The sequence below is a fragment of the Littorina saxatilis genome, linkage group LG2 (assembly GCF_037325665.1).
Source record: "Littorina saxatilis isolate snail1 linkage group LG2, US_GU_Lsax_2.0, whole genome shotgun sequence".
NCBI lineage: Eukaryota > Metazoa > Mollusca > Gastropoda > Littorinimorpha > Littorinidae > Littorina > Littorina saxatilis.
In genome coordinates, this window is record NC_090246.1 from 30,529,886 (window position 1) to 30,553,645 (window position 23,760).

The 23,760-nt window shown below is 41.4% G+C and overlaps 1 protein-coding gene across 1 annotated transcript in view; it reads right to left on the reverse strand.

Annotated features, from left to right (window-relative positions):
* Window positions 1-485: 485 nt before the first annotated feature.
* Window positions 486-23,760, reverse strand: part of LOC138958745 (ubiquitin carboxyl-terminal hydrolase 37-like) — a 37,944-nt gene continuing 14,669 nt past the window's right edge. The window contains exons 11-22 of the mRNA XM_070330022.1: window positions 23,568-23,633; window positions 23,082-23,219; window positions 22,557-22,706; window positions 22,110-22,217; window positions 16,884-16,974; window positions 15,813-15,869; window positions 14,767-14,935; window positions 11,763-12,785; window positions 11,041-11,174; window positions 7,134-7,203; window positions 5,706-5,844; window positions 486-5,190 (exon numbers count right to left, since the gene is read on the reverse strand). Of these exons, the coding sequence (XP_070186123.1) occupies window positions 5,109-5,190; window positions 5,706-5,844; window positions 7,134-7,203; window positions 11,041-11,174; window positions 11,763-12,785; window positions 14,767-14,935; window positions 15,813-15,869; window positions 16,884-16,974; window positions 22,110-22,217; window positions 22,557-22,706; window positions 23,082-23,219; window positions 23,568-23,633 (2,227 nt within the window). The 3' untranslated portion in view covers window positions 486-5,108. The remainder of the gene's footprint in view (window positions 5,191-5,705; window positions 5,845-7,133; window positions 7,204-11,040; window positions 11,175-11,762; window positions 12,786-14,766; window positions 14,936-15,812; window positions 15,870-16,883; window positions 16,975-22,109; window positions 22,218-22,556; window positions 22,707-23,081; window positions 23,220-23,567; window positions 23,634-23,760) is intronic.

Consider the following 23,760-nt stretch of genomic DNA (forward strand, 5'->3'; position numbering starts at 1 on the left):
TCATGCAAGGAGCGACCATTTTCCTATCTCAGAATATGACCTACCCATCAGCTTCAAAGCCCCCTGACCCCCACAAGGGGCTCTGCCCCTTGACCCCGCCAGGGGGAACATCCCCCTGGACCACCGCTGGCAACACCCCCCCCCCCCCTCCTCTTAGCCTAGTCCGGCCCTGTTAGGTATGTTCAACGGAATAAGGTCCATGCCCAAGGTGAGACAGAAACAAGCACAGCGTCTATAGTTCATTCTGTACTTCCATCAGGATGACACTGATAACCTGTAACACTGATAACCTGTAACACTGATAACCTGTAACACTGATAACCTGTAACACTGTCCTTGGGCTAGAGTTCTACCAAGAAGGTCATAAGCTTTGTCATTTGACGTTGAGAGAGAGAGAGAGAGAGAGAGAGAGAGAGAGAGAGAGAGAGAGAGAGAGAGAGAGAGAGAGAGAGAGAGAGAGAGAGAGAGAGTACACATGTAAACACTTTTCATGTTAGTGAACATTTTATTTTTTCAGTAAAATCAGTACATTTCATTTCATGTAAAACCCAGTTCTATTAAAGGCACATTCCTTCCCATTAAAAGTTTGGTTCTCTGTTTTAGACAGGGGGTAAGAAGAATATCATCCATTTAGACATTCCAAAATTCAACACCCTGATTGCTTGCTGTGGTGCTTTGGCATTTTTTGACGAATCAATTTCTGAAAAAACCAGTGAGTGCCTTTTACAAAATTAATGCATTGTTTCTTTCTTTATTTGGTGTTTAACGTCGTTTTCAACCACGCAGGTTATATCGCGACGGGGAAAGGGGGAGATGTGATAGAGCCACTTGTCAATTGTTTCTTGTTCACAAAAGCACTAATCAAAAATTTGCTCCAGGGGCTTGCAACGTAGTACAATATATTACCTTACTGGGAGAATGCAAGTTTCCAGTACAAAGGACTTAACATTTCTTACATACTGCTTGACTAAAATCTTTACAAAAATTGACTATATTCTATACAAGAAACACTTAACAAGGGTAAAAGGAGAAACAGAATCCGTTAGTCGCCTCTTACGACATGCTGGGGAGCATCGGGTAAATTCTTCCCCCTAACCCGCGGGGGGAGTTTATTAATGCATCAACAAATGCCACTGGGCACAGAGCACCCAGGCTTTTCAGTCTTGGTAGGTGTCCAAGTGGAGGGATGGTCTTACCCCATGTGAAAAACCCTGGCCACATCTGAGATGGTGAGCCGAACTTTTCATGGGAAGGTATTTGTCTTTAAGTAACACACAAAGTAACAAACAATGAAAAAATGTATCTTTAACCAAACTTCCAAAATATTTGAATTGTACAGTGTACTCCATTGCACACACTGCAAATAACAATTCCTATCAGGGATTGCAAATTTCCTGTCAGTAAGTCAGCAGACTTCATGCACTGACGTTAAATTAACAACACTATCTTTCAGGTGCTCAGCATTAAATTAATTCAGGTACTGTGTAATACATGTACAGCAAAAGGTAATAACAAAATGATTCAATCATTTCCAGGTTACCTACTTGGTTAAAAACTCACAAGAGAAACTTCGGTCATTTTGTATGCATAAAATGATAATTATTTCACACTGTATGCTAGATTATTTTTAATTATTTCATTCATTCACATGTGTGCTGGCACCTACATCAAAAAAAAGAAAGAAAAAGAAAGAAGAAAGGGTTATATGAGAATTAAGAAATGTGCAATTACACAATATTCAGTTTGTATTGTCATCAAATACCAGATCAATTAATCACACGCACACACACTAACATACAAAGATACACACCAGGTACAACACTTGGGTCTTTACAATTCATGATCTTCACACTACACATCAAGGTCTTCCAGTTTATATGACCTTGAACCAAATTGACTAAAATTGAAGACAGCAAACGAAAGAAAAGAGTGTGAAAAGAGTAGAGAAAGAGACTAGTCTGTTAAAATACACAGTACAAATTACAATACTTATGTGCATCTTTATTATCAGTTAAAAGGTTAACAATCAGGTGCCCTGCAGCAGTGTTGTTCCGAAGCCACGGTCTGCAGGCATTGACGCATACTATTTTGATCTGACGCATTGGTCTGACCCCTGGCAGGTCGACCGTCTGATAGTTTGTATGTAAGAGGTCTTCTTTCTTTCTTTCTTTATTTGGTGTTTAACGTCGTTTTCAACCGTTCAAGGTTATATCGCGACGGGGAAAGGTGGGGGATGGGATAGAGCCACTTGTTAATTGTTTTTTGTTCACAAAAGCACTAATCAAAAAATTGCTCCAGGGGCTTGCAACGTAGTACAATATATTACCTTACTGGGAGAATGCAAGTTTCCAGTACAAAGGACTTAACATTTCTTACATACTGCTTGACTAAAATCTTTACAAACATTGACTATATTCTATACAAGAAACACTTAACAAGGGTAAAAGGAGAAACAGAATCCGTTAGTCGCCTCTTACGACATGCTGGGGAGCATCGGGTAAATTCTTCCCCCTAACCCGCGGGGGGTAAGAGGTCTTCTGACCATCAATTTTCCTACCAAGCGGACAAAACCAGGACATTTGGATCTATACATCAATACATGTTTTCAATCCAGGTCCAACTGACCTTTCCTCTGAGGCTGGCAACAACACTACTGCAGTGCCACTAAAGTCTTAAAACCCAGAGAGTGATAATACATTGACAATGTTCAAAAATAATGTTGTAGTGTTTTCATAGGTTCTGGAAGAGCTGCTTTCCCTTGGAAATACTGGAGCAAAGAAACCCATGTGACTGGAAAGTCAAACCATCACTTGACATCCCAGTGAAAATTAGCTCCCATCTGTGTTTTCTGTACTGTTCGCTCAATGTTAAGCTCCTTTCGTTCCAAAGTATGCACACTAGAGCCCTATTCAACGTTGATCCCGAACCAGTTGTCGAGACAAACCACTTGCTATAGTTTGACCTACACCTGTGGTTGCCGATCTTTGCAGGCATGTGATCAAAACAACATTGAATGAAGTCCAATGTGCACACCTTAAAAAGAAAAGAGCATAGTATTGAGCAGATGGGAGTTAATTTTCACTGGGATGTCAGCCATTCGCTTTAATTCCCTGTCACATGTTTGTTCGCCTCAGTATTTCCAAGGAAAAGTAACTCATCCACAACCAATAAAACCTAAAAGTTATTTCCAAAATCTGCATATCACCATGAAGAACTGTATTCAGAATGCACTAATGCAAAGATGTAACCAAAAATATCTGAAGAGCAAGGTATACAACCCACATTGCTTTTAGTGAACGGGGAAAAGTGATTCTATGGTAATTTTTCTCCAGTGTTCCGATTTTTTTCCAACTTCACGCTTTACATCATACATGTACAAGTTAGAACAGTTTGAAGGTTTAGGCTAGAATCCGACAAAATATGCAATGTGACAGATTTAATACAAAGATGAATAGGTTGTTTCCCAATAAATTCCTCTGTCTAGACATGGCTTGCCCAGCCTGTCAAATAATGTAAATGAAGAACTTGAACCAGACGTAAACTGAATGATCAATCAATGGTCAATCATTTTGAACTTTAATAAGTAAGTGATCAATGACTGATGACTAGTATTTAAAAAAAACACACGTATAAAGTAATGAGCAACACCTAAACAATTTTTTTCAAATTATTTTGTTAAGGAAAAAGAATTTCAATACCACAAAATCTGCGTAAAAACCACTGCCCAGCCACATGTGTACAACCACAAGTGTTAACTTCACATAAGAAAAAAAACTAAACATCAGACCTGGGAACCCCTGTTTTGCACTTGTAGCATTCTCAAAGAAACTTGGCGTATTTTCAGAAAAATGAGTGTACTCCACACATCATTCAAACCTCCCAAATACTGGATTGGTTTAAGTTCAGGCATGGGAACAGGAAATCATCAAAAAGGAGGAAAATAATGCGGGGGTGCGGGGGCCAATATAGGCCCCTGAGGGGTTTTGAGGGTTTTTGGCATTTTCCACACCTAAAACGTGCACCAGGAGACGCCATAACTTTACAAAACAGTGCACTTGAAGCTGCAGTAATTTCTCACCAATGTGTTCAAAATTGTTAACAGAGAGCTCCACTGTGTGTTCGTTTTAGACTTTGCTTTTCGTCAACCAGATCGAAGTCTTCACTCTCTCCTCAAGCCAACCAAAATTCCATTTGTTTTTCACACTTGAGTCGATTTCGGCCGCAAGGGCCTTATCGCTTTTTGTAATTCGTCGATGCATGGTGACCAAAATGGCGCGTGGTCTAGAAACTGCACGATCCGTAAAAACAAAGAAAGCGCTCGGAAATCTTCGGCAAATTCCGGAACAAGCATAAAACCACTTGCTCGGCTGTTTCTGACAACATTCTTATCATCCTCGTGTTCTACTCGGCAAATTTCGTACAAGCAACATTCAGTCCAAATAAGAATACGTCAATTGAGAATAAACTATCGCCAATGGAAGCTGTTACGCGGATGAAAGTACCGTACCCACCCCCCCAAAAAAATTTTCTCAACGGATTTACACCGATCTCAGAAATGACCCTGGGGCTCATCAAAAAGGTGGATTTCCGCCAAACGGCGGAAGATTCTCTTGCCTGTAAGTTACGATTGTGAAGAAAAGTAGTCTATGAATTTGTTTGATCGTATTTATTTTCCACCGACCGTACTGATCGTATTTTAGACAATCAAGCGTACAAAATACGCAGAAATCGTATGGGTTCCCAGGTCTGAAACATCCTCACTCAGCCGTGATAGCCCTAAAATTCATCTTCTGCACACTTTTATTTACACTCACAAGCATACCCACAGTCCAGAACAAGTTTGCTTGACCAAAAGAAAAAACACCACATTCTCGCTCAGCTGTGATTGCCCAAAACTTTATCTTCCTAACACTTTCTTACACTCACAAGCATGTCTATAGTGTGCCCGACCAAAAGTATTACTTCAGCATACTGTAGACCTTACAGGCGGATTTTCCACACAGAAACCTTGACGCTGAAAACCTACGTGGACATCACTGGTCAAGGCGCTGAAAACCTACGTGCACATCACTGGTCAAGGCGCTGAAAACCTAAGTGCACAACACTGGTCAAGGCAAGGTGGACAGTCTCTCAGCAAGTTCCTTGCCACTCCCGTTGGGTCTCATACTGTCAATCTCCTCAAAAATATCCCTGAAACACACATACAATTTTCTCTCTGTCATTGTCAAATTTTGAAAGAAAGAAAGCAAAAACGAACGAAAGAACGAAAGAAAGAAAGAAGAAAAGAAAGAAAGAAAGAACAAAAGAAAGAAAGAAAGAAAACGAAGAATGAAGAAAAAAATCAGTTAAAATCTCCTCACGATTGCAAAAGTTACTGGATACGCACTATTTGCTCAAATGAACTTTCCACAGTGGTGTTCTAAAATTGTTGTAAATTAAACACACACACCTATAGTAATAACCACCACCAAAAGAAAGAAAGAGTTCTAAGGAGACAAGAAGATGCATGAGGTTTCAGAATTACAAATGAGAGAGAGAGAGAGAGAGAGAGAGAGAGAGAGAGAGAGAGAGAGAGAGAGAGAGAGAGAGAGAGAGAGAGAGAGAGAGAGAGACGGAGAGAGAGAGAGACGGAGTGAGAGAGGGAGAGAGACGGAGAGAGGGAGAGAGAGAGAGAGGGATAGGGGCTGCATTTTCAAACATCTCACTTGCTCAAGTAGAAGAAGATGTAGCCAGTACTGGTTCGCTTGGTGCGGACGAAAGCCTCAGTAGTTTTCCTCACGTCCTTGTCATCGTAACTGAACCATGTCTGCTTCTTGATGTCCAGTGCATCACTCACATAATGACCTGCACACACCAATACCTCTAACTAAAACAAAACCTTAAAAAAATCAACATTAGTCCTGAATATCCTGTTAGGTCGCTTTTTGTTTCCTCTTTGTACAGTAATACTAATAGGGGACTTGCGATGAAAGGATGCACTTGAGACCAGCCAAAAGTGTCCCTCAGTATATTTCAGGTGGCCTTTCATGACAGGTACATGTTGGTTGAAACTCCAAAAACAAAGAGACTGCCAATGTTCCAAAATTCAGAATAAAAAAACCAAGAAAGGTAAGTTGTTGGAACGTTTAGATATTGACAAAACAAAAAGTTAGTGTACATATGCGTGCGCGAGTGTAGTATGCTTCGTATGGTATTTTTATCTGTTGTCTTATTATTTGTTTTGTCTTTTAATGTGCACCACACTGAAATTTCTCTGTATGAGATAATAAAGTATTCGTATTCGTATTCGTAAGTTACGTTCACAAATATATCGACCCAGCGGTCTTTTAACATTTTGGTTAAATTATTTGACAATTGGACAACAGAAAGTGTCCTTTCATGAGAGGTGTTCTCTCATCGGGGGTGGAAGGCTGACTTCGCAGGTACCACTGTATAGCTTGAGGTATACATTAGAAATTTGCTGAAAGCTGAAATGGGTGAACTTCTTAGTACAATATAAACACGAAAGCACGATTTGTAAATCTGTCAAGATTGTTTGAAATTAATTGAACCATATTCATTTGTAGCAATTTTGAAATCTATACATTTCCTGTACAACTGAAGAAATTAATCTTGCTCTGTTTTCGCTTTGAGAATGCCTGAAATGTCTGAGAAAAGCAGAAACAGATCAGTCAATTCATTTGAAATAATTTGAACATTATTAAAACAAACATTTATGTTAACATGCAAAGTTATGTATATACCACTAAGAACAGATTCAAGACAAATGTAAACACTGCAGAGTTGTTCTGAGCCTCAGAGGACAAAAGGTGAGTTGGACTTGTATTGAAAATATGCATATGTCTATACGTCTTTGCTTTGTTCGCTTGTTAGGAAAATTAATGGTCAGACTTCCTACATGCCAAAGCTATGGGACTGTCGACAGGCCAGGGGTCAGACAAATGTGTCAGGTCAAAAAATGTATACGTCAATGGCTGAAGGTTGAGGCCTAAGAACAAAACTGCACTGCCTTTGCAACAACAGAACTTTCTTTCCTCTGAACTTCGATACCCACAAATGACGGATGCAGTTACAATGTCAATACAATACATCCACACACACAAGATCGGAAACATTATTATTTTTTTTTTTACCAAAGCCTGAAGTTTCTCCAAGATGGTTGACAATGCTGACCAGTCTGTAGGAGTGTGGCAATATTCCTTTCTGCAAATCAGAAGAATTGACAGTTATTGAATGAAAGCGAAACAGTATTCAGGCAGAACAAAGTTGCATGAATTTTCCATTGCACCCCTAATTTTTTTTCTCAGCATGTAACTAACTGGAAAAGCAAAAAAATCACACAAACAAAAAACACCATCCGTCATGTAATACTGTAGCCGAAGTCGGCTCCTGTGGAGAAATAGAAAATTTCAGTAATAAATTTTCATTTGATTAATATACTTACCCAACTCACATATATAGCAATTTACTTCAGTTTAGTGCCAGGACGCTGTACTACGCATCACCTTGGTAACAAGGGAGGCAATTCTAAAAAAAGAACTACCCTGACCTATAAACAGGACAAAGCCAGGCCGAGGCTGACTTCCTACTTGTGCCGCTATCTTGCATCATTCCCACAAACGCGGAGAAAAAATCCTTCTTTTTTTTGGAGAAAAACCCTAGTAGCGGGGTAGGCGGGAGGGAATTAACGATGTGAGTTGGGTAAGTATACAGTGGAACCCCTCACAACGACCCCCCTCTCTAAGGACTACCCCGCCACAACGACCCTTTTTTTTTTTAACCGATGTGTTTCCTTATATAGTTGTCACCAGTGTAGCGACCACCCCACTCTAACGTCTAAGGACCGATTTAACAGCTTGTGTAACGACTTTGTCAGACAAAGCCAAGACTCAGTCAGCGTAACGCATCACTGACAAACCGGTTATAACCAGTTATAACCGTCTTGCGTAAGCAAAGGCACTAATTAACCGCTGAGAGGTGTGATGGTTGGGTGGGCTGAGTAAACATCACAAACCAATCATCGAGACAACAAACTCACGTGACCAACACACACCGTTCAATTCAGTCAGAATAGACAGTCTTTGGACAGAAGAGCAGTACGTGGAGATCGACATGGCGTCTACAAAGAAAAGAAAATATTTAACTCTCGAAAATCGAGTGAATGTTGTGAACAGACACAAAAAGGGAGAAACTGCCATCGCGATTGCAAAAAGTCTTGATGTGCGAAAATCGCAAATTCAAAGAATTATCCAACTCCAAGAAAACATTCTGAAAAAGGTGGGGAAGTGGTGACAAGGCAGTGAACGCACTCACCATGCACTGGCATCATACGAAAGCAGCCACACAAACACAGCACAGAGGCAGAGGCAGGTGTGCAGATGCTTTGTGAGAATAAGCGTTGAAAACCAGTTTGAATAAAAAACCAGCAGATAGAGCCGCATGTCATAATCATTCTTCTTGTCTGGCTTTATTGACTGCATGCCGATCTTGTGGCAGTGACTTTTCACTCTTCAGTCGGACTGTACACAAACCGCTCTCACTCTCCCTCACTGACTACCCTAAGCCCTGACAACTGATCCTTGGAAATTGTTTGGAAGAGTACACCTCTCTATTTCTCTCCAATGCTCTTCCTGCTGACTTCAGTGACACCGGACACCCCACTGAGTTTAGCCAGCTACCCCCCCCCTCTCTCTCTCTCCCCCCAGCCATGCACTGTTTGGTGCTGTGGCCAGAGAGGTGTCACCGGCTAATTGAGGCCAGCTGCACTGTTCACTCAGAGCAAAACTAGTTGACTGTGTCTAACTTTTGACAAAGCAACACAACTGAAGGGTTCACAGATTAGGTAACCGATTTTTGTCAACATTTTCAAGGTCGCTAGAGAGGGGTTCCACTGTATTAATCAAACGAAAATTTATTATTGAAATTTTCGATTAAATTACATATCTTATCCCAACTCACATATAGCAGATTGCTAATGTAGGTGGTGGGATGCTCACTCTATGAGCTAGGCAATAATTGGCCCTGCTGCTACCATTGCAGGTAACGCATTGGCACCGTCCTGTCGCGCGCTGGAAATGTCGCGCAGATAGAGGTTGATAGAGACGTCCTCCGATCTCCAGTAGGCAGAGTCAAGGACTTCAGATAATCTTCCCGATTTTAGCACCCGCTTAGATATGTCCTTATCTACCTTTGTGTTCAAAGACGATAAGAGTAGCTTTTGCCTATGATCTTAAACCCCTTGTATGAGACAGGAAGGAGCATAGTGATCTAACTGTTCAGATTCATAAGAATGGGTCGCCTGCGGCGAGAATCCTATAAAAGAAAAAACTAAGACCATCGGAGATGGTTGTCCTGGCTTCTGATTCTTGGCTAAGAAGTCTGGCCGAAAACGGAGTGAGATAGAACGCCTCTATTGAAAACTACATCTCCCGGTAAGCCGAAGAGTGCGTGAATCTCGCTACCTCTGCGTGCTGTAGCTAGGAGTAAAAGGGAGATCGTTTCTCGCGTAAATTTTAAGAAGGCTAGCGGACTGTAGCGGTTCGAAAACTTTTAGCTTTCTAGAGGGTTTCTTAGCCGGAGACAGCTCGGCGGAAACCTGCTTAGAACTCTTCTTTTTGCCACTGTCCGAAATGACGGACGAAAGTTTGCAAAAATTAAAGTAAACAAAACCAACTGTGTCAAACAATAAAAACGTCAAAAGTTTGGAAAGGGCTCACCCCAAACACTGTCTGAGAGTAGAGGGACGTGTAGAAAGAACCAAGGTGAAGTCTGACCAAAGCTTAGGCCAGACGAAAGGCTAAAAAGCCTGAGCGTAGCAAAAATACGTCCGTTAGACACGAACGCTGTAGAGTGGAATGATGCAAGATGGCAGCACAAGTAGGAAGTCAGCCTCGGTCTGGCTTTGTCCTGTTTATAGGTCCGGGTAGTTCTTTTTTTAGAATTGCCTCCCTTGTTACAAAGGTGATGCGTAGTACAGCGTCCTAGCACTAAACTGAAGTAAACTTCTATATGATAATGTGAGTTGGGATAAGATATGTAATTTAATCCCCATTACATGCACTCAGGGTCCCCACTGGTTTTTAGAAACAAATTTCCATGACTTTTCCATGACTTTCCATGAGCCTCAATAACATTTTCCATGACTAGATCCACAGGTCGCCATTTCCGAACACGCAAACTTTTTACGTCTTGTCACTGCCAGTTTTGACACTGGCTTGCTTTGCACTGAATTTGAGTCAGTTTCTACGCAGTGTCTCTTCGACAAGCAAGTCAAGCATTTGCTACGCAGTCAGATTATCGGTAATGTTTGCTGGTCCTGTCATTTCACTAAACTGGACCAGCCACTGTTTGTATCCATCTGCACTTTCGTAAATTCCGTTTCGTAACCGTCACTGTGACTTGACGAACTGTCATTTTTTTCACCGCGTTACACAGTTCATTGCGAAGATCTTCCTCGGTAATTCGTTCCAATTCCGCATACTTTTTGTTGTCAAGAAACAACTTGAAAGAAAGTTTCAAACTCATCATCCTCCATCTTGCTTGTTGAAGCGCTAAAGTACTTTATCGATGCAAAAACAAAAGCAGAAAACTTCGACGAAACCGACTCAAATGCAGCGCAGACGACACGACGAGATAACGGAAGGAAGTGAGCCTCGCTTTGACTCAAGTGCCGTTAAAAATACCGTTATTCTCGTATGCAAATACGAACGAGAAGTTGGTCATACGAACAAGCCTTGTGCTGGCGACGCAAATCGCCGCTGGCGTGCTAAAGGTTAATTTTTTTTCTTTCTTATTTTTGTTAAATTCCATGACTTTTCATGGCTTGAATTGAAATTCCATGACTTTCCAGGCCTGGAAAATTAAAAATCAAATTCCATGACTTTCCAGGTTTTCCATGACCTGTACGAACCCTGTGCACTACACCCAGTGGGTATCCAGATCCAGACTTTCCAAGCAGCTATGTATAAACGTTGCAACCATGAGTAGGTTTGTGTACCCACTAATCACAGTAGCTGATAGTGAGAAGTGAAGCTATTGTACCTCTATCTCAGTCAGCCGCAGCTTGTGCTTAAGGATTTTCCTTTCTGTCTCCTTGTCGATAGGGGCTTCGACATGTTGGGCAGTGCTGTAACTGGGAGGGGATTGGTTCTCTTTTTCTGCTCGTTTGTTTCCATCTGCAGAACAAAAATGACAAAGTTTTGATATAATTTTAGTGCCGATACAAAAATAAATCTCCAACCCTTTTTCCCCTTTCAACAAATACAGAGACTGGGGCAACTGGCAATCTAAATTCTAAATCATAGCGAATGCTACTACTGCTCATTTATACAAACAAATTACAGCTACCAATCATTGGTATCACTTTCAGTAGATCAAGAGAAGGTCTGCGCTAAGGCAGAACCTGACAGCCTATCCTGAAGGTTAGAGAAGTTGAGAAGGGATGGCCAGTCAGGCATGAGATCAACAAACAAAAATACCACACACACACACCCGGCCATGTTAAAAACAAATGATACAACATTTTGAAATCTGGTGATCTCAAGATGGGTCTCTGTAGCTTTGAAAATGCTGGAAATTACACAATTGGTGAAAAAAAACACCTCATGCCTGTTCTTTTACTTTGTTATGCCCCCCTCCCATGAGATTCTCTCTCTTTGGATCAATGATGAGACAACAGCAACATTAACCACCCCTATAAAACCCAATACGCACACATCCTTCGATGACCTAAAAGCCCAATCTAATTTCGTACATGTACGTACCTTTTTTCTCAGGAGTGGACAGGCTCTCAAAGCCAAAGGTGTTCTTCACACCCAGAGAAAGGGAGGCGCCTGGTGACGAATCCAGCTGCATATCTGAACCGTCATTCATATCATGGTCCATGGCGTCTGCTATCATCTTCTCCTCCTCAGGTGACCAGGTCTCCGTGGAAGTGACACCATTCACAGCCGTTGGAGAATCATAACTGCTGTCGTCCCGTCCACAATTGCTCGTCTTCATTTTTCTCACCAGAAGAGTCAGTTCGGAGTTGAATCCAGGTGTGGTGAGAGGTTTCTCAGCATCGGGGGACAAACAAATTGGAGAGGTAGGTGAACCAGAGGATCTCCGTGTGCTGCTGTCATGGTTGTTCCTCCCAGACAGTGATATCAATGGATCAATGTCCATGTCAACACCTGTATGGCCTTTGTCTGTTCTGTTCTTTGAATTGCTTGACTGCAGCTGGTCAGACTTGGGTAACGGACGCCTGCAACTTGTGAATGACTGGTCATCTTGGTCACCTCCATCTTTGTGGTTGCTCTCTGCATCTGAGAGAAGACCCAGTAGAGGAGGAGTGCGTAGCCTACGTTGTCTATTGCTGGATGAAGCGTTATCCGCAGACTCTGGCAACGAAAACGACACTTTTCTGTCACAATCACCACTCCCATCTGGGCTCGTTCTCATCACAGCCACATCAGCAACAAAGTCACCCGTGCGTGTGAAACTCTTCACCGCTTTTGGAATTTTAGTGTCATAATCCAGCCCCCAGTCTCTAGGCTGGAACTTCGCTGATGGTGTCCCTGAAGCACGCCTTGAACCCAAAGGCGTGTGTGTATTGTCAAAACCTGATGGCTTTTTGAAAGTGGATGAGCTGCCACCCACAGCATCGTCACCATTTTCCCAGCTGCATGGAGGCAGGTTATGAGAAGAAGAACCATTTTGAAAGGAGGACTCAGCCATGCTCCGGTTGATGGCCAGTGCGAGTTGCTGCTCTTCAGTCAGGCATGACACATCGCCCTCTTCATCATCTGGAAAAGATTAGCACGATTAGATACAGCAGTTGCTGTCTCAAAAGTAGACCCATGATGTCTTTTATGCACAAAGCACAAACAAAACAATACACAAAGAAAAGCTAGAAAACAACACAACCTAAAACAACAACAACACAGCAAAGCTTTGTACAGAATCTGTTCCTTTCAGGCATGTGAACTATTAAAACAAGAAAATCCCTTTCACAAAGCTGAATAAGTCTGACATGACTGATTTTGCAAACAGTTTTCGTGCTTGTTCAAACTTAAAGCTGTGGTCTATTTATGACTATCCGAGGCTACGAGTTTGAAAAGATAGGGCTGAAAATCATGTAAAGAATTTTGTACAGCAAACGCTACCCGAAACCCCATCTATACGGCGTGTATGACCTTGAGAGCTTCATTCAACGCTTGAATTTTGCAGTGGTAACATCCGGTTTGCTCTCTCAGAGCTGAGCACACTTGTCAAGAAGGATCGAGCAGAAAAAATAAACGACTTGGCAGGGATTCGAACTCAAGGCCTCGAAATGTCGGGGCCGATGTCTTAACCGCTAGGCCACTTCACCAGTGTTGTCAAAGATAGAAAAAATAATAATTTTATATCATTCTACGCTTGAATTACCATTCATGCGTTGCAAAAACGTAACAATTGCCATTCAAATTTGCCTTTATTTGCAGACATGTTTCACGGAATCGCAGTACATGTTTACACTGTCATGCTACACGACATTCGCGCCATGCAAATATAGCTGCGATATCTCTATTTACAACATGCAAGAAAAATGACAAGAACACTAACTGAATCTCTCCAAAGCTCTGTGCAGTTGAAAACAGACATCAAAGAAAAAGTTATACATGCATTCACTTCTGAACAGTGGGCGAATAGAGATATAAATCATGCTGCTTCAAGAATAACATAACATGAATTAATATCTATGTTTTTCCTTCTTTTTCTCAATTGGCGCAGTAGCCTAGTGGTCGTGAGTTCGAATCTTCGCCGGGGCGTTTATTTTTTCCCCTTGAAGATAAAATAAGATCAGTCTTAAGAGAGCAAACCGGATGTTATCCCTGCAAAATTCAAGCGTTGACTGAAGCTCTCAAGGTCATACACGCAGTATAGGTGGGGTTTCGGGTAGCGTTTGCTGTACACAATTCTGTACATGATTTTCATCCCCATCTTTTCAACCTCGTAGCCCCGGAAAGTCATAAATAGACCACAGCTTTAAAGGAAAATCTCAGTCCTGTTTCCATATTTATGATCCAGGTAAAAAAATTTTAAAAAAATGATTGGACAAGAGATAGTTTCTGGGCTGTGTTCAAATTAAGAACAAATGAAATGGTGATACAGTGGAACTCCCCTTCTCAGGCCTCCCCATTTAAGACTACCCCCGTTTTTGTGATGTGCAGATGCGTTTGTTAACGCTTCAGCTGTCCAATCTGTACGACGTTCTGAGGGCCAGAGAGCTGACAGAGTTTGAAACCTTGCTCATGCCTGTAGATTTACCTCAAATGAGTGTGTGTGACACTGTGTGTGTGTCCTTACCTACGAGTCATAAAAAAAACCCACCTGATGTTACAAAATTAATCAAGTCACTCTCGCATACACAAATTCACAGACAGAGGTCTCTCTCTCTTTCTCTCATACCGATATGGACTTGGAGGCTCACAAGTACACTGTCAGGGGAACAGCTGAGAAAATAAAATCTGAAAATTGCCAAGGGTCCATAATCCCCCCCCCCCCCCCCCCCCTCCTCCAGCTAAAAAAAATGTTAGCAATCTTAAAGGCATTCCGATAGCCTTTCCCAGCAACAGATATGGATGTGAAAGTGGACTCGAAATGATTGCTCCTTGATTATTACTATTCTTTTGTCGGGGCCAATTTGTTTCTCTCTCAAAGAGCCATTCGCTTTCCATTGAAAATCAAGGATGCAAGGAGAGATCTCCAGCTTGTCAGTACACAAAAACGAAACACTGTTCATACCCAAAGGCAGCTGGTTGTTGTTGTTGTTGGTGTCCTGGGAGTTAGAGTTGCTGTTGGAGTAGTGGTGATCCAAGAAGTTGTTGCTGGCTAAGTACTCTCGTCTGCTCAGCTCCAGCACCTTCACCAGGTCGTCTTCGTACGGGTCAAAGTCTTCTTCCAATGGTGCCACCTGCCGTAGAGTTAATAACAAATTAAATAAATGAATGAAAATACAATTCTGCTCAGAAGACCACCTCATGATAACAATCATCTGCCTGCAACGACTAGCCCAAATGATCCCCGACGACTTTTTTCCTCCAATAAACGTATTTTTGTGGGGTTACTTCCCCCTTTACCAGGGTTCAGTGTATGTTAACGTCTTAGCACTTAAACTGAAGTTAATGCTATATCTGAGTTGGAGTAAGAATATGTAATTTAATTCACCTTTTCATAGCAGCCAATTTTCTATAACATACACCTCTGGTTGATCCATGGGGTAGGGGCGGGGATGTAGCTCAGTCGGTAGCGCGCTGGATTTGTATCCAGTTGGCCGCTGTCAGCGTGAGTTCGTCCCCACGTTCGGCGAGAGATTTATTTCTCAGAGTCAACTTTGTGTGCAGACTCTCCTCGGTGTCCGAACACCCCCGTGTGTATACGCAAGCACAAGACCAAGTGCGCACGAAAAAGATCCTGTAATCCATGTCAGAGTTCGGTGGGTTATAGAAACACGAAAATACCCAGCATGCTTCCTCCGAAAACGGCGTATGGCTGCCTAAATGGCGGGGTAAAAAACGGTCATACACGTAAAATTCCACTCGTGCAAAAAACACGAGTGTACGTGGGAGTTTGAGCCCACGAACGCAGAAGAAGAAGAAGAAGAAGCTCCATGTGGTGGTCGTTATAGACAGGCTCAATTGGCTACTGTCATGACTGTTGAAGCTCTGTAATCAAAGTTAAATATTTACACTAAAACCTTTGTGATCTGATCGATTTAATGAAGAAAACACTGTGGAAACTCCATGTTTTGTAAATTACATATATTCCACCATGCATTTGTCTTGTCTCACCTCTTTCTTGCTCTCTGCAATTGCCTTTTCCACATCATCTTCATAACTGGTATCATCCTGGAAACGAAAGGCTTCAAGTCACAAAAGTGAAGGCATAAATCTGCAAAGATTAAAGTCTTGCAACTCAAACAGTGTTTTTCTCAAGCCTCAGTTTTCAGTCACTGACGCATACTTTGTTGAATAGCATTGCTTTGACCACTTGCCGGTGGACAGTCAGATGGTTTTGACACGTAGGTCATTTGACTGAATAATATTTTGTTAGCGAGAACATTTGGACCTTTACTAATTTTCAACCTGGGTCCAATTAACTGACCTTTTGTCCACCGAGTAAGGGAACAACACTGCTCCAATGCATAAATCAGGCAGAAACTGAATGTATGTTTAATTTTATCTAGAACAGAAACAGTTATAAATAAGGGGGATAGAATTTCAAAGCCTTTTACGCATGATACAGTTACTAAGTTGAGTTACAACATCTCAATGTTATGACTTCTTTTTTCACCTGTGTTTTATGTATCTGTTCAGGCAGTTATAAAAGGACTGAAAAAGGATTGTAATAAGGCGGAAAAAAAGATTGAGGCCAACATCTTTGCATATGTAGTTAATCATTTCATGGTGGCCTCTGAAACCGTGGATGACGTGGGAATTAACAGATGGTTTGTTTGTTCGTTCATGGGCTGAAACTCCCACGGCTTTTACGTGTATGACCGTTTTTACCCCGCCATTTAGGCAGCCATACGCCGCTTTCAGAGGAAGCATGCTGGGTATTTTCGTGTTTCTATAACCCACCGAACTCTGACATGGATTACAGGATCTTTTTCGTGCGCACTTGGTCTTGTGCTTGCGTGTACACACGGGGGTGTTCGGACACCGAGGAGAGTCTGCACACAAAGTTGACTCTGAGAAATAAATCTCTCGCCGAACGTGGGGACGAACTCACGCTGACAGCGGCCAACTGGATACAAATCCAGCGCGCTACCGACTGAGCTACATCCCCGCCCTTAACAGATGGTGAGAGAAGTGGGAGAAGGGAAATGGAGAAAAGAGAAAACATAACTCAAGCGTTCTCACCTTTTTGTCAGAACCAGCAGTGTCAGCATCCACTTCGGACAACAGTGAGCGGCGCACCTTTTTGGGACTCCTCTTGGGTGTGTCATTCTCCCTGAATGAAACATTGTACATTCTTTCATATCAATCCAGTTTTTAAAGAGTGTGTGTGTGTGTGTGTGTGTGTGTGTGTGTGTGTGTGTGTGTGTGTGTGTGTATGCGCGTGTGTGCGTGCGTGTGTGTGTGTGCACATGCACATGGATATAACTGCTTGTTTGCATGTATTTACACAAGAATACTTTATTTAGAACGCCTGATGAACCAACACACACACACTTATTAACATCTAGAGGCACACACACACATTCTCAATCTAAAACACATTTAGTAAAGTTCCTCCTCAATATTATTATGGCAAGAGAAAAGATGGAATTATACACTGCAGACTAAGATTAGAAATGAGCGATTTAAATGATGATATGGTGAAACGCCACTTAAGTGATAACCCGACTTGTCAGTGCGGATATCGAAATGAAAATGTTGAACATTATCTATTATTTTGTAGTAATTACGATGATGTCCGAAGACTAACTATACACACATTACCGAATGATCATCAAAATGTACAATGTTTATTGTTTGGTCTGCCAAACCGTTTTTTTGTTTGTTTGTTTGTTTGCTTAACGCCCAGCCGACCACGAAGGGCCATATCAGGGCGGTGCTGCTTTGACATATAACGTGCGCCACACACAAGACAGAAGTCGCAGCACAGGCTTCATGTCCCACCCAGTCACATTATTCTGACACCGGACCAACCAGTCCTAGCACTAACCCCATAATGCCAGACGCCAGGCGGAGCAGCCACTAGATTGCCAATTTTAAAGTCTTAGGTATGACCCGGCCGGGGTTCGAACCCACGACCTCCCGATCACGGGGCGGACGCCTTACCACTAGGCCACCGTGCCGGTACTCTGCCAAACCTACGTTTTACCGAAAACATTGAAATATTTGAAAAGGTACATAGCTTTATAAGGTTAAGTGATAGATTTTGATTACCCTGTGGTCACCATGTCAATGATCCAGTATTTGATTATTGGCAGGTCATGCTGTTTTACGTTTGTACTGAAGGTCAAGTTTTGAGTGAATCTTTTTATTAAAGGTTTTTCTGTGTATTCACATGACTAACCTGAGCTTAATTAGTTTGTACGACAATGTAAATGAAATTTTTGCTGCTGCAGAGGCATTGATCTAGCAAGTCTGTGAATTAAAGCACGGACTTACATTACCTGGACAGCTGTCTTCGCGCCAGCTGCTCTTTGTCTCTGTTAATAACTGGCTTGAGCGGTCAAGGTCACCAAATGACTGAGTCGCTTACTTCCGGCGAATGCTCGAAATGGTGTTCAGAGAGAATCCTGATGCAGCGATGGATTCTTTTATTGAGCAGATAATCAATAAGTTTGCTTGTTTTTATTACAAAAATGAGTTTCAGAATGAGTGATTTGTAGGAGTATTGTAACCAGGCTGAAGTTGACAAGTGCATGTGTCACGGAACGCGAGTGACTGACTGACTCGAGAAGTACGAGTTGCCACGTTTTTGTTGTTGTTTATTTTTTTTTAAAGATTATGAGAAGTTAAAATGTTTTGATGTGGCATTTCGTACGTCAGTTCACAAGAAACTTGTTTTGGTTGTAGTTAACGATTCCAATCCATTTCCTAAACAGAACTAGAGCGAGAGAGAGGGATTGTAACTGTGTAAGAAAAGAAACAGAAAAAGGGGGAGTTCTGATCACAGATGTTTGTGTTCAAGGCGAGTCTGGAACAATAGGTCCACCCCACCAAAAAGTCAACATGGAATTAGTTATGATTTTTTAGCCTTTTGGCTTGGGTACGGCCAAGTCAAAAAGGTGAGAGGGGTTACAAATAGTCATAACAAGTTCAGTTTGGGGTCTTTTTCAAATCTGTTTGCTGCATGTTTTCTGTGACCATTGTGGCTATGCACTGACACACACAAAAGTGGAGAAAGGGGAGAAATGAAGATTTTTTATTACTACATCACAGTCAGGGATTGTTGACATGTACATTGTCAAGAGGTCAAAACAAATTTTAAAAGCTGTTGGACACTGCACTAGTGTTGCTTTAATCAAGGCGAGTCTGGAACAATAGGTCCACCCCACCAAAAAGTCAACATGGAATTAGTTATGATTTTTTTAGCCTTTTGGCTTGGGTACGGCCAAGTCAAAAAGGTGCGAGGGGTTACAAATAGTCATAACAAGTTCAGTTTGGGGTCTTTTTGAAATCTGTTTGCTGCATGTTTTCTGTGACCATTGTGGCTATGCACTGACACACACAAAAGTGGAGAAAGGGGAGAAATGAAGATTTTTTATTACTACATCACAGTCAGGGATTGTTGACATGTACATTGTCAAGAGGTCAAAACAAATTTTAAAAGCTGTTGGACACTGCACTAGTGTTGCTTTAATCAAGGCGAGTCTGGAACAATAGGTCCACCCCACCAAAAAGTCAACATGGAATTAGTTATGATTTTTTTAGCCTTTTGGCTTGGGTACGGCCAAGTCAAAAAGGTGAGAGGGGTTACAAATAGTCATAACAAGTTCAGTTTGGGGTCTTTTTGAAATCTGTTTGCTGCATGTTTTCTGTGACCATTGTGGCTATGCACTGACACACACAAAAGTGGAGAAAGGGGAGAAATGAAGATTTTTTATTACTACATCACAGTCAGGGATTGTTGACATGTACATTGTCAAGAGGTCAAAACAAATTTTAAAAGCTGTTGGACACTGCACTAGTGTTGCTTTAATCAAGGCGAGTCTGGAACAATAGGTCCACCCCACCAAAAAGTCAACATGGAATTAGTTATGATTTTTTTAGCCTTTTGGCTTGGGTACGGCCAAGTCAAAAAGGTGAGAGGGGTTACAAATAGTCATAACAAGTTCAGTTTGGGGTCTTTTTGAAATCTGTTTGCTGCATGTTTTCTGTGACCATTGTGGCTATGCACTGACACACACAAAAGTGGAGAAAGGGGAGAAATGAAGATTTTTTATTACTACATCACAGTCAGGGATTGTTGACATGTACATTGTCAAGAGGTCAAAACAAATTTTAAAAGCTGTTGGACACTGCACTAGTGTTGCTTTAATCAAGGCGAGTCTGGAACAATAGGTCCACCCCACCAAAAAGTCAACATGGAATTAGTTATGATTTTTTTAGCCTTTTGGCTTGGGTACGGCCAAGTCAAAAAGGTGAGAGGGGTTACAAATAGTCATAACAAGTTCAGTTTGGGGTCTTTTTGAAATCTGTTTGATGCATCTTGTCTGTGACCATTGTGGCTATGCACTCAATGTCAAAAAAGTGCAGAAAGGTGAAAAATGAAGATTTTTCCTTCTTACAAGACAATGTGTGATTTGGCACATTTTGCCTCAGTCTTTATCAAGAGCCTGTCTAACCCACTTTGAAGCTGTTGGAGACTGCAGTAATGTTCCTTGATGTACATCAAGGCGAGTGCACGATGGTGCATTTCTACCCCCCCCCCCCCCCCTAATGTTCACTTTAATATCAATCAATCAATAGATATTCAGTCACAGTTTAACTAACTCATTCACCCTGATCACTCACTCATCCTGTTCTATTGTATTTGTGCTAAGTTTGGTTTGCAGACTTTTATTCTTTTTCTCAAATTTCTGTCCTCATGGCATCAAGTGGTTTTGTTTATAAATACCCCCCTCCCCCCCTCCACACACACTTCATACTATCAACACACACATTTCTTAATAAGTTATAATCTATAATTGCGATAGGTACGTTTTCTGTTAAAACTAAAAGTATTGACCGTTTAATTATTTAATTACCAAGTTTTAAACTGTGACCACTATTGTTAATGGGGAACTCCAGAGCCAAATGACGTGAGCAAATCTTGGCTTTGTCTGGATTGAAGCTGCCGTCAGCGCGATTTATGGCCGCACGCTATTTGTTTTGGTCAACACTGACTCCAGCCTTCGGAAGTTTGACGAAAGAAAGCCCTCTACATTTCGTTTGCGTCGTGTGGCATCCAAAATTTGTTTGAACCGCTTCCCTTGCACATATGCCATTTTTCGCGAAGTAGCATCAGGACCGAAACACGCCAAAGCCGATGTCGGCCATTAACCGGAAGAAGCGGGCACCGCGCGTCAGGTGGGTGTGTCAAACAGGCACTTATTCGACCTTGACCCTAAGACAGCCGTCCATCTCATGTACGTCCGTGATTAAAGTCTCTCATCGTCTCTGACCCCCCTCCCCCCCCCCCCCCCCCCGGGATCTCCCCGATATTGCAGTCCTTCCCGTCCTCTGTCACATCCTCTAATTCTTTTGCTGAATTTTTTCCTCTTTTTTGTGTGTGTGTGTGTAAAAATTGTATCTTGTTTGTCTTGCATTCTCATAAGGGTATAAGTGATTCTATGACCTTGACATAACGTGAAATAACAATTCCTATCTAGATGTACATATTTATAACCACACTTAATATAAGCTTAGCTTGTTGTGTGGCCACAAATGTTTATATCGTATATACATGCCACCCTATATTTCATTAATAAAATCTTGTTTAAACCAAAACACATTTAAAATATGTGAATCTATCAAGAAAATATAACTCTTACAATACTAACTTACTGAGCTAAAACCAGGGCTCCCACAGGAGAAACAGAAATCACTGACATTATAGGAGAAGACTCAAACATGTGGATTGCTACATTCAAAATTGTGTAATCTGATGCAGTTTCTTGATTTAACATTTCTTGGAAATCTGCGATTCCGTCAAAAAATGGAAGCCCTGTAAAACATTGCGTGGTACACTGTTAATATAAGGCCTAGACAAAAATTCAGAGCTTCTGGTTACCCGACTAACCTGGGGGTGGGTGGGGGGGCATTCCTCTCAATCCTAGAACTTTATTGACCCTTAAAAAACAAATTATTTCAAAACAAACAAAAAAAGAAAAGATGACAAAAATCGACTTTGTGGACTCTACAAGGAAAGCTGCTATCCGGCGGACACAAGTAACACGAGTTCTGGCCAGTTAAAAGCCACATGGGCCTGGGTAAAACTGAGAAGACTTAAATCCTAAACAAAAAAAATTTAAAATAGAAGAAAGAATTGTTACCAACCCTAATTATTTCGCCTTGTAATCAGGAACAGTCACTTACTTTTTTGTTGGCGTAACTATTACATTACTACTAATACTAGAGACGTTAACTCACCAGTTTTCACTGCCTGTGGAGTTGAACCTGCGACGCCTGTTTGAGCCGTCAGATGTTCTCTTTGCTAAATACCTCATGGAGCCAGGGGTTACTGGAGATTTCATGGGACTGGCAGAAAAAAAAGAAAATGTTGGCACTTGCTAAAGGGCTGACTCAACATTCTGTAAAAATGCTGCAAAGGGGCCGTTTCAATACTTTACATTCAATAGTATATATCTGTCAACATATATGTTAAAATATTTATACTTTTTAATTTTTTTTTTATAGCAGCACGATTTTTTCTCAATCTTTCTTACTTCCCGTTCTTTTTGTATTAGTACAGAGATGCTTAAGTGATTTATTTTCTATGGAAATGTTTCTGAAGTCTAAAGCTGTCTTTGGCGTCTACTTTCTAAAAAGTTTTACAGACAGACAGTTCTACAACATGACACTGTAGCTGTACTCTACCTGGAGATCGTTAACCTGTGTTGCAGGTGTGGGACTGGGGAGAGGTCACAATGATCCTGCAGTGTGATGTAACGAGGCAGCTGCAAATCCTCCAGCATCTTGCGACTGTGTCCGTCATACGAGTAGCGCTTCAGATGCAAAATCAAAACTCTGTGGATGGAAAGAATTTTCTCTTACGTTTTTATTCGTTGCCAAATAATACCATACACGAAGACTCAAAAAAGAAAAAGAAGGGTATGATGAATTTCTTCCTTTTATGCAGAGGGAATTGAGGGAGCAAGGATGGACTTGGGGCTACCCTGAAAAACTTTCTTCAGAGAAACCTCAGTGGTGGTCTGGTGGCAGCCTTATGCACAGCCCCATGCGAAGAGGTCTATACTGTTTTATGCAAAGCTGATAGCGTTACACACAAAAATAGTAGCAAAGCACTGATACAATGGTTTTCTGTTCAAAATAAACTTTCATGGGTTGTTCACCCATCTCACATAAAAAAAAACAACTTTTTGAATGACTATGAAGACAAACCTCGGTAGCTTTGCAAATCGATGTGTGAGCTCAGCCGTTGATTTTTTGCCACATTTTTCGCATGAGTAGTCAGTTATTTCCCCTTTCTGGAAAAACATGTCCAGCGCATCTTGAAGAGAGAGCTTCATTCCTCGTGGTCTGAATAAAAATGAAAACAAAACACACACGCATCAATCAGAATGCCAGGCAAGGATTATACAGAAATAATGCGTATGTACATCTAAAATCTAAGGTTTCATGTGATCTCTCATTTGATACGTTCTTCCAAACTGCACTGAGAAAGAAACATCGGTGAAGAGTATGATATAAAAACAAAACAATGTCAGACAAAATAAAGGACTCAAAATAGTATCATCAGAGGCATATCCCTTTTCTGAAAGCATGTATGAGATACTATGTCCTTTCAGGCATCTTTAAGTAAAAAGCAAGGGGGAATAAAAAGCAAAACTGCATGGTAAGAAGAAAAAACCATTTATTAAAACTTACGTGTTTGTGGGCATATCCACAGACAGGTCATTAAACTGTTCGGCTTTCTCAATGCGCTCACCGCAGCTGTAAAGAAATAAATAAAAGATGAAAAGATTTGCATCCAAAACAAAAGACTGTGCAGGACTGAATGAATGAAGTAAATCTGAAAATAAGTCACCATGTTCTTTTCTTTTGGGTTTCTGATGGCCCG